At 43.4% G+C, this 10,248-nt stretch overlaps 1 protein-coding gene across 1 annotated transcript in view; it reads right to left on the bottom strand.

Moving 5' to 3' along the window:
* Plcxd2 (phosphatidylinositol specific phospholipase C X domain containing 2) overlaps positions 1-10,248 on the bottom strand; it is a 57,288-nt gene that overhangs the window by 7,361 nt on the left and 39,679 nt on the right. The window contains exon 3 of the mRNA XM_055593758.1: positions 6,180-6,421. Coding sequence (XP_055449733.1) covers positions 6,180-6,421 — 242 coding nt within the window. The remainder of the gene's footprint in view (positions 1-6,179; positions 6,422-10,248) is intronic.

The raw sequence follows: 10,248 nt of genomic DNA on the forward strand, positions 1-10,248 counted from the left end.
TGCCCCATCATTTTTTTTTTTTTAATTTCTGTGAGTTACTTAATAAATTTATTTACTTCCAATTCACAAAGATTTCTTCCCAGGTTTTCTTCTGAAAGCTTCAGGGGGATCACCTTTAATTTTACTTTTTAACACTATCAGCATATAATTTTTTGCAAAAGGCATAAAACAAGGGTCAGGATTCATTTTCCACAGCGTTAGCTGTCCCAGCTCCTTAATAGATGAATATTTAACCAGCTGGTTCTTGAATACGGTTGCTGGGGTTATTTTATAAACAGAAGGCTTCCGAAGTGACAGAGGCTCAGAGATCATGACGTAAATAACACTTCCAATCCAATGTGACATAAGTGTGAGGAACCACAGACGAGCAGAAGAAAGCAGTCAAAGCCACTGGGGTAGCTGTCTTGCATCTTGGTAAACACAGCTCACTAAATGCTCAGCAAAGGACAGTGGGAACTGGCCTACAGTTGCAGGATGGTTGGTTGCAACACTGGGAATTCTGTGGGTCTGTTTTGCTCTAGCTAACATTGATGGCCCCTTCTTTTCTATAACTCATGCTCTCTCTGGCTGCCCCATCCCCCCAGTTTCTATTCTCCTCTGAAGCTGTCATCCCTCGGCCATGATGCACCCTCCCTTCTTGGTCTTCTAGAAAAAGTGATGTTAAGACCTCAGCTGCATTTTTTTTTCACCTCCTTTTTCTTTTCATATTATCGTGAAGTACGTTTTTCTCTCACTCAGTGGGCCCTACGGTCTACCATGGGCTGAAGAAGGCTTATAGATGAGTTTCCATTTGTATTTTAAGAGCTGGTTGTGATGCACAGGAGTCCTTCCGTTTTCAGCTCAGACTCTTGGAGATTTTAATTTATGAAAATTCCTTGTCCCATTGGCTGCTCTCCCCTATGAAACAGGACGAATCAGGAAGATAGTACAATAGTACACAGAATGTGCTCAGAGCAATGCCTGCTACAGCACGTGTCATGTATTTGGCTAAGGAAAAAGGGTCATAAACAAAAAGAGTAAAAAAGTAGAGAGAGAGATCTGGGGTAAAGAATTTCTTAATATATCCACACAACAAAATGTTGAGAAGAGGGGCTGAACACACAGAACTCTGTTAGAGACAAAGACCAAAAATTCACAGCACTCCACTGAAGGGACACAGTGGTATTGAGCCAGCCCTTGCATTCAAGGCTTCAAAATAGCTCAGTGCTTATGTTTGGAGATCCTGCGCCATCTGCTGGTCCTTCTGGGGAAACGCTACTATGGAGGCAACCGGGGCCCAGAGCAGAAGGGGCCACACCTTGGAAGACACCAGGAGTATGCATGGAGGTTTTTGGAAAAGCTAAGAACACGTGGTCTCCAGGGACAAAGAGTTCTGTGACGGCTTTGGGTTGCACGTGCCAAGGTTCCCTAAGGATCAAATGACCGGGATGACGTAAAGGGAAAAGTAGAACCCACTGCGAAGAGGATCCACTTCATCCCCTTAACTCCTGGCATTGACAGGAAGAGAGATCTTGGCAAAAGGTGGGGCCAGATCAGCTGACAACAATCCTACAGGCTGCAGCACTTTGGAGTGTCAAAAACTTAAAACTTCCCTTTGACCTTGAGGCCTAGCAAGAACTCAGTTGATGACCTCATTTTTTTTACCAGTCATCACTGTGACAGGCATTTTCAGCTTCGGGATGTGTATGTGTGTGTACACACACACTTATGGGGGCAATGCATATGGATATTTGGGACACATACATATATGGGGCTAAATATATGGAAATATGTTATGTGTGTATACATATATGTGTGCGTGTGTGTGAGTGTTATAGTCCCATACATCCTGGTTTGAATGGTGAAGAAAAGCTCAGCTCAGGGACCTCAAGAACTTGCGCAGGCCATTTCATTGCCATTGGGACAATGTTAGGTTGCTTGGGGCTGTACTAACAGCACATACACTGTTGACTTCAAAGAACTGAAGTTATTTTCTCCTGTTCTAGAGGCTGCAAGCCCAAGGTAAAGATGCTGCCAGGCTGGACTTTTTTCTGAGGCTTTTATCCTTGGTTTGCAGTGATCTGCGTCCCCCCCCCCCCCCAACACACACACACACACAATGTGACATTTTCTCTCTCTGTGGGGCATATCCCTTTGGTCTCTTTGTTTTTTGTTTGTTAATTTTGGAGACACTATCAAATATTCAAAGATGACTTTGAATATCCAGTTTTCTGCATCTTGGAGTGTTAAGGTTGTGGGCTTGCGCCTCCAGCTTAGTTTCTGTTGTCTCTGGGTTTCAATTCCCTTTCGGCTTCAGTGCGAGTGGATTAGGACCCACCCTAATAGCCTTTGTACTTAGTTACCTCTTTGAAAGACAGTTTCTCCAAATTTACTTACTCTTGGAGGCAGGGGAATTAGGGTGCTATTCTATCTGAGCTAGGATGTCACGATGTAGGTCTCTGTGGGCTTGAATTTATAAAAATCCTCTACCTCTGCCTCTGGAGTGCTGGGTCTAAAGGTGTGCACCACCACACCTGGTTAGATTATTATTTTAATACAAGGATTTGGGAAGAGGGAGCATTATTCAGTGACCTTAATAAGGAGCCTACAGGCTTTAACCTCAGCCCTCCTGACTCTTTCCCTTTCCCCCTTCCAGAGTTCCAGTGGCCTCTTGGTCCTCAGTCTTAGGCAAAAATCGCCTTCATTTGATTTCACTGTTGAGTACCACGGATCAGAATTTCTGGTGTTTCCCAGTCTGAGGAAAACTGTAACAGAAATTCAGTCTGAATGGGCTATCTATGTTCATGGTTTCCTTCCATTATGATAAACCAAAGTGAACAGAATCTCATGTCCAAAGTTCGTCTGAGAGTTGGGGATTAGCCTCCCACCAAGAAAACTACCTCTTTGGTGGTAGGGAGACACCCCTGCCTTCCCTGCCCTGCATGTGAACTGCTGATAAGACAGACAGCACCCCTGCTTGGTTAGCCACTTAGGACAGCCACTCCTCAGGGGGAGGGCCTGTGCTTACTCGGTGGTGAAATGTCAGTCATGTGATTTGCTGGCATCTGGGAACAGATTCCTGACCAGAGCCACGTTTCTCCTTTCAGCTGATGAGCAAGGCACAGGAATGTAGGATCACACCCCTAATACACCCGTGATCAGGAAGGGTGAGGATGCCAAGACACCTACTCATTCAGGGGATACATTCTCACTACCAGCAGGAAGACCTTGCCTTTGCTATCTTCATTACCACTAAACAGAGAGGCTGGGATTCACTGGCAGCCAGACTGAAGAAGCATGAAATGAGAAGTGCTACTGTGGGTTTACCAGATGTAACCGGTGTGAACTGACCAGACCCAGGCACTACTAACTCAATCATGGGCCTGAGGACACAAAGAAACAGGGCAACGACATCTTCTCTGCTCACCTCAGTGCACAGCACTACACAGGCTAAAGCTGGGCAGACCTGACAGGCCCTTGACTCTTGCAAGGGGCTGTGGTCTTAGCTGGATCACTTAGCTTCCCTGAGTACTGTCTTAAAAAAGGACCCAAAAGTGCCTTAGATGGTGCCTCCCTTCTCCCCTTCAAGAGGCTGGCCTGAATTTAAGAATCAATAAAATCATTTCCAAAAGGGCGCCTGTTGTTTAAAATAAAGACCTATCATTCGTCTGGAATAGGAGTTTGCAATGGAGTGGTCTTCACACAGGTTTATAGAAGTATTCATGCGTCCCTGGAGCAAAGGCTACAGGACTCATCCTGTGTCTCTACATCTGCCTCTTCCTAGGTACTCTTTCTGTTTTTCTTGAAATATAGAAAATTTCATTTTATTGAATGAGTAAATAAATAATGTTAAGCTACAAAATTACCAAAAGCATGAGGAGCACGGAATGGGAACATGGACATACATAAAAGAGAAAATGTATGATTCTAGGTCCCTTAATGAGAGACCTAGATACCACACTGAATTAAGGTTTTGTTCATTTGTTTGCTTGTTTTGTTTTGGCCAGACATGGTAGCTCACATTTACAATCCCAACACTCTTGGAGACTGAGGTAGGAGGACTGCAATCAGTCAGTCTAGCCTAGGCATAGCCTCTCCTGACTTTGAACTTACGATTCTCTTGCCTCAGCTTTCCAAATGCTGGGAAATACAGGTCTACAGCACTGTAGCCAGCCTGTGAATACAGCTGAATACAGTTAATGCGGCTGAGACTTGGAATCACTGCATGGAAAGGAGCCTCTGCTTCTGTCCATCGTTGGCATTATCAGGAGCTCTCAGCATGAATGTCCTTTGTTCGTTGTTGCTTGCCTTTTAAACTCCTGATGAGGCACATGGCTATTATCCAAAACCATACTCTTGCTCTCCAAACTCAGAACCAAATGATTGCGACTGGGTATGTGACTAGCCAAAGCTTTCACTACTCAGAACACAAGAACCAAACAGATTCTTGTAAATATCATTTTTAGGAAATCTAAGTTCATTAGTTTCTTCCACTTGCATTACAAAGAATAGCCCATTGCCAGGTGCATTTATAATATCTCTCCATCATATACATATACACATATACAATCTATATATGTACCCACATGTGCAAATACATGTAATACATTTTCTTGATATCCTTTACCCATCATTCTCTGGTGCCCAGGACAAAGAACACCATCTCGTACAAAATGAATAGATCATCTCTGTTTAACTGTGTATCAGGCCTAGTTCTGTCCCAAGGGAGTATGTGACACTTTGGTATGGTTCCCAAGTCTCATAATCATCAGAAAAGAAAAGAAAAGAAAAGAAAAGAAAAGAAAAGAAAAGAAAAAACAATCCTGAAGGGCCATCTTTCAGTCTCTAGCATGAAGCATCAGCCTCTATTTAATGCTTCTTAAACAGTAAGTACCTCAGCCAGCTGCATGGGCAGTAGGAGAATCACGATGGGTGTGTGTCAGAAACAAAACACTCAGTGTCTTTGGTTCAGAGTGCTTGTCATAGTATCAAAATAGAGTGAGTACATATGGAATAATGCAAACCTTTTAGCAAAGTGTCACAGGATTCTTGGTGATCACACTGTGAAACCCTATAGTGTGTTGTCTACTGGAAAAACCTGTTTGTAGTTGTGGTGGTGCTCAGCCCTGGAACACACCTTTAATCCCCAAGACCTCTCTACGCATTGTAAACAGGATTAAATAAAGCCCACCATAGATCAAGAGGTAGGCAAGCAACCAGCTGACAGGGAGTGAACAGAAGCAAAAAACCCATAAAGAGTAAGAGGAAGTAGGAGGATGGATAGAGAGATGCACAGGAGCAGAAGGAAGGGACATTCAGTTTGAGCGTTTTTGAGATAGCATGGGAAAGCTTCCTTCTCCTTTTGGGACATCGGCTGAGGAGGAAGGTCAGCTGAGTGCTTTCTCTGCCTCTCTGAGCTAGCAGGCTTTCACCCCAGCATCTAGCTTCTGAGTCTTTATTGGTAATATTGAACAATTGAGATTTTGTTAAAAACAATTTTTAGAGCAGTATTCATGTAAATGTAATACACCTAGGATCCACAGCTATTTGAAATAGGATGTTTTATACATTTGTTTGGTTTCTTTTTAATTCTCAGAGTATAAAGTTTTACTGTTGTACCTTCAGAATAAAGTAAAGATAAATGATGTGTGTGTGTGTTCATGTGTGTGCAGGTATAGCTGCATGTAGGTGCATGTGTCTGTGCTTGTCTGGGAGGCCAGAAGACCAACATGGTGGCTATTCCCTCTTTAGATGTCATCCGCTTTGTTTTAGGGAGTCTCTTCCTGGCCTGGAACTTGCCAACTAAGTTAGGTTTGCCAGCCAGTAAGTGTCAGGCATCTGGTTGTTTCTGATTCTCCAGTGTTGGAACTCTAGAATCACATGGGTTCACTGTGCACAGGACTGTCTTTGCAGGGGTTCTGGAAATTAAAATCAGATCTCCATGCTTAGGTGATAAGAACTTTACTAAGGGTGTGTGTGTGTGTGTGTAAACTTCTGGGGGATAGGCTAAGTATGTGAACCTATAATTCCAGTGTCAGTGAAACAAAGAGAGGAAGATTGTGAGTTCAAGGCCAGCCTGAACTGTCTCAAGAAACCAACCAACCAAATGAACCAAGAACTGAACCAACCAAAGAACTAACCACAAACACCAACAAAACAGTTACATAAATCCTAAGTATAGAGCGGGAGCCACCTCTTACCTGTGAACTAATGTGTTCTTGAGGCCTCCCACCAGGCCTCGGGCAATGGTCTTCACTCTCGGGGTGAGGATGGCCTGGGAGACATGGAAGGCTCCGCGTGGGGCTCGCTCACTCAGGGTGGTCTCCAAGAAGAGAATCAGTTTTTGCACACTCGTGGTGTTTGCCCAGGGTGCTGGAATCTTCTTGCCTGGCCACAGGAATGGGTATTGCTTGTAGAAGGGGCAGTGGTAGAAAATGAGAACCTGAAATGTTCAGAGCAGGAAAAGGGCAGAGAAATCTAAAAGCTGAATATTTGAATGGGGTAGGGGAACGGGAAGTGGACAGACATGCTCAGAAGTAACAGAAATGTTCATGGAAACTGAAAAAGAAATGCCGCATCTTTGTGCAAGGTTTTATGAGGCTGAATTACAGATTAGAACATCATGATTGTGGGGAGTGAGAATGCTGAAGTCTACAGTCGAGTTATCTTGGGCTAGCCGTGATCCTCTCAGTAAGCCATCCATTGCTCACACCTGTGCCTGGCCTAACAGCCTGTTGATATCAGATTAAAAACCTTTGGCTTCTTTCGTCAGACAGCCCCAGCTTCCAAGAGCAAAAATGCCCACAGACTGCATCCGAAACTTGTAATAACTTCTCTCACTATAACTTGCCTACTTGTGGACCCTACCCATGTTGATAAATGAACTGCATTATGGCTTTCTTTAGCTCTGCGGCTACTCAGATCTCACGTGATCACTTCCACAGTGGACACATTGTTCCAGGTAACCTGAGTCTGTGTTCATAGCCCTTTCCTATTTGGCTCAAGAATGAACTATCTTTTATTCTCTTTGAGGTCAGAGCTGTGTTTTGCATAGAGAGTGTTTTTTATTTTTATTACATGTATTTATTTATTTTGTGCATGGCAGAGGGTTGGGGTGGTACACAGATTGTCTTAAAACGTGTCATTGTCAGGACACAACTTTTGGGAGTTGGTTCTCACCTTCAAGCAAAGTGGGACCTAGGAATCAGTCTTGGTGGCATGCCCTACCCACTGACCTACCTCATTGGCTCTATACGTTACGTCTAAAAAATAAAGAAGCAAAGATTTACTGAGAACTTGATGTCTAACTGGAAGATGATTGCCGTTTTGGTTATGTGCATGGTAAAGCAGGAGACCACCTTCTCACGGGTGTGTTTTAAATAAATGCTCAAAACGGACAAGTGTATAAAGGAAAATGATAAGAAATAAAGGAATTATACCTATTCATATAACAAACATATCTGTGAGAAATTCATATAGAAGCCTTGTGATAAATGCATAAAATTATTTTAATAGGGTCTAATAAGCTCCATTAAGTATGAGCTAATGATGAGCATGAATGGTATTTTAAGACAATCTTCAGAGAACATGACACGGATATATCCCTGAGGAAAACTGACAGGCAGGGCCAACCCTGCAGAAGTAAAATACTCCTGCTAGCATGAATGACTGGTTGGGTATGTGATTCTTCAGCTCAAGGTGAGAAAGAGAGAAAATGGAGTTTTCTTGCTGTGGTTGTTTTTTAACCAACCAGACACAGCCTTATTAAATTCCATCCACGCTCTGCATATCAGGCTGAAACTACTCGCATGGTCCAGAAATCATGTCTCCAGTGCTCATGGAATTAACACTTAGCTCTTGGAGTTTAGATAAACACCGTAAATGCATTTGTTAGTGAATAGATTTTCAATTGTAATCACTGACTCTGATGAGAATACTGTTTCCAGGAGAGGAAAGCATTGTGCCATTAGCACCAGGGAAGACCTTGTAGAGGCCATGGGCCTCCAATGGGGCCGCTGGAGATGGTGGTAATTTTGAAAATAATTAGCAAGCTATATCCACAGCATTAATTAGTTTCTGAGAGGCAGCTGGGGGACAGAGATTTGCTATTCTCATTGTCCCAGTTCCAAGCTCTGCTGTGTGGCTTTCTAGAAGAGCTGTATTTTTTCCCCTTGGGGGCACGGGTGAGTTCTTCCCAGAGGAATGCCCAGCGCATGTTTACACTGTGGACTGTAATCTTCAGAGTAATCTCTCAGGCACTCAGGGGCAGGGATTCATATGCTCCTCTCATGTCCATGCTGTTCAGGGAGATGATGAAGGCACCTGACCTTTTGAAGGCCCAGAGGTAGGGAGTGCCAGACTGGGGGCTGCAAATAGGGTAAATGGCTACCCTTCTTGTTCTTTATGGCTCTGAGTAATGCTGAGCACTGATGATGACTGTAGCAAACACTGTGTTAATGAGGTTAATCACAGGCTCACTATAAGCAGATTGCTGGGGAGACCCAAAGATTTCCTCCTGGCATTGGAACTAACTAGTTTGGAAGGAGAGCTGCCCTGGGCAGTAGGCTGGGGGTAGGGGTGGGTTGGCAGTTTTTCAGCCATGTGACAGGCCTAGCAGGTGATACCTGCTAGATACCTCCCAAGATACCTCCCCCCTGGCTGTGCATCTGTGCACTGGAGGACACTACTTAGGTACACTTTGCTTCCAAAAATGTATAATTAGTACAAATTGCACATAGGAGGCTTTCTGTCTTCCGTGCTGGGGGTTCTTGGGTAGTCTGATCTGAGCGTTGCAGGGACTCTGGACAGTGGCAAGCCTACCCCCAGGGTCCAGGTCACAGTCCACAGGTGTAGGGACACACATAGGGACACACAGAGCTGGTTCGAAGGAGCATCTCCCTGGGCTGTTTTTCTTTGAAACAGCTCTCCTCCAGCTCAGCAGTTCATGTTTAGCTTTTTCCCTTGAGACTAAGATGTCAATTTTCATTTCTTTTAAGAATAGTCCCTTGGGTGACTTCACTGTGATGCTCCCTTTACTGGGAGCCTCTGGGATGCAGATTTATGGTTTGTTCCACTTTTCAATACATTATAAAACCCCTTTCTCCATTCCACATAAAGCACCAGATATGACTGTATCGTACAACTGCAAATTGATCATTTTCTTTATTATTATCTTGGATTGATAGATTATTTTTATTAAATTGTTGTTTGCTGGTGTGTGCATACCATGGCACACATGTGGACATCAGAATATAAGTTTCAGGAGTTGGTTTTCTCCTTTTACTATGTTTCAGAGGTTGAACTTGGATCATCATATTTTCATAGCTAGTGCTCTTTTAACCCCTGAGACATCCTACTGTATTTTTATTTAAGACAGTTCTTGCTATGTAGCACTGTCTGGCCCGAAATCTGTTATGTAGCTCAAACTCATAGTGATGTACATTTGCCTCAACCCAGGTGCTGGAATTACAGGTGTGCACCAGCCTGTCCAGGTTGATTGTTTTGTATTTTGTTTAAGTTACATGTTTTTTTTTTGTTTGTTTGTTTGTTTTGGTTTTCTATTTATTTGATTTTTTTGTTGTTGTTTTAATTTTGAGACAGGGTTTCTCTGTTTAGCCCTGGCTGTCCGGGATCACGTTGGCCTCAAACTCAGAGATCCACCTGTTTCTGCCTCCTGAGTGCTGGGATCAAAGGTGTTTGACAACACTGCCTGGCAAGTTATGTATTTCTTGCCTTCTCATTAAGATCCCAAATACTTCCAAACTGTAGGCTAAATCCTCTAATTTACTGTACCCTTAGAAACCTCATCTTACTAGGATACACATATATAATCTGTGAGCTGTGACATAATTACATGAGGAAATGGAATGTGACTGGTGGTAAAGCACTTCCTGATATTAAATTCCAGTAATAAAACACTTGGCGGGGGTGAGATAGGGGAGCAGGGGTTGCAAGGCAGCTCATTACATGAATATTTAGGCCCTGTCCATAAGTGTGACCCGGCCCCACCATGGGGCCAATGACTGGTGGCTCTCCTTGAGTGCTCGTTTTAGCCGTTAGAGTCATGACAGAAGAAACAGGTATCAGAGGAGGTCAGAGAATTTTAGTTGGGGATACTTTCCCTTTTTCTAATATATCATTACAGTCTCTTTCCCCCATAACTTTAGAATGGTTTGTAGATAATGCAGCTAAATTAGTGTGTGTTTTTGCGCATGTGTTTATATGTGTTGTGTATGGTATATATATATGTGTGTGTGTGTGTGTGTGTGT

This window comes from Psammomys obesus, unplaced genomic scaffold, assembly GCF_907164565.1.
Source record: "Psammomys obesus unplaced genomic scaffold, mPsaObe1.curated_primary_1811, whole genome shotgun sequence".
NCBI classification, from domain to species: Eukaryota; Metazoa; Chordata; class Mammalia; order Rodentia; family Muridae; genus Psammomys; species Psammomys obesus.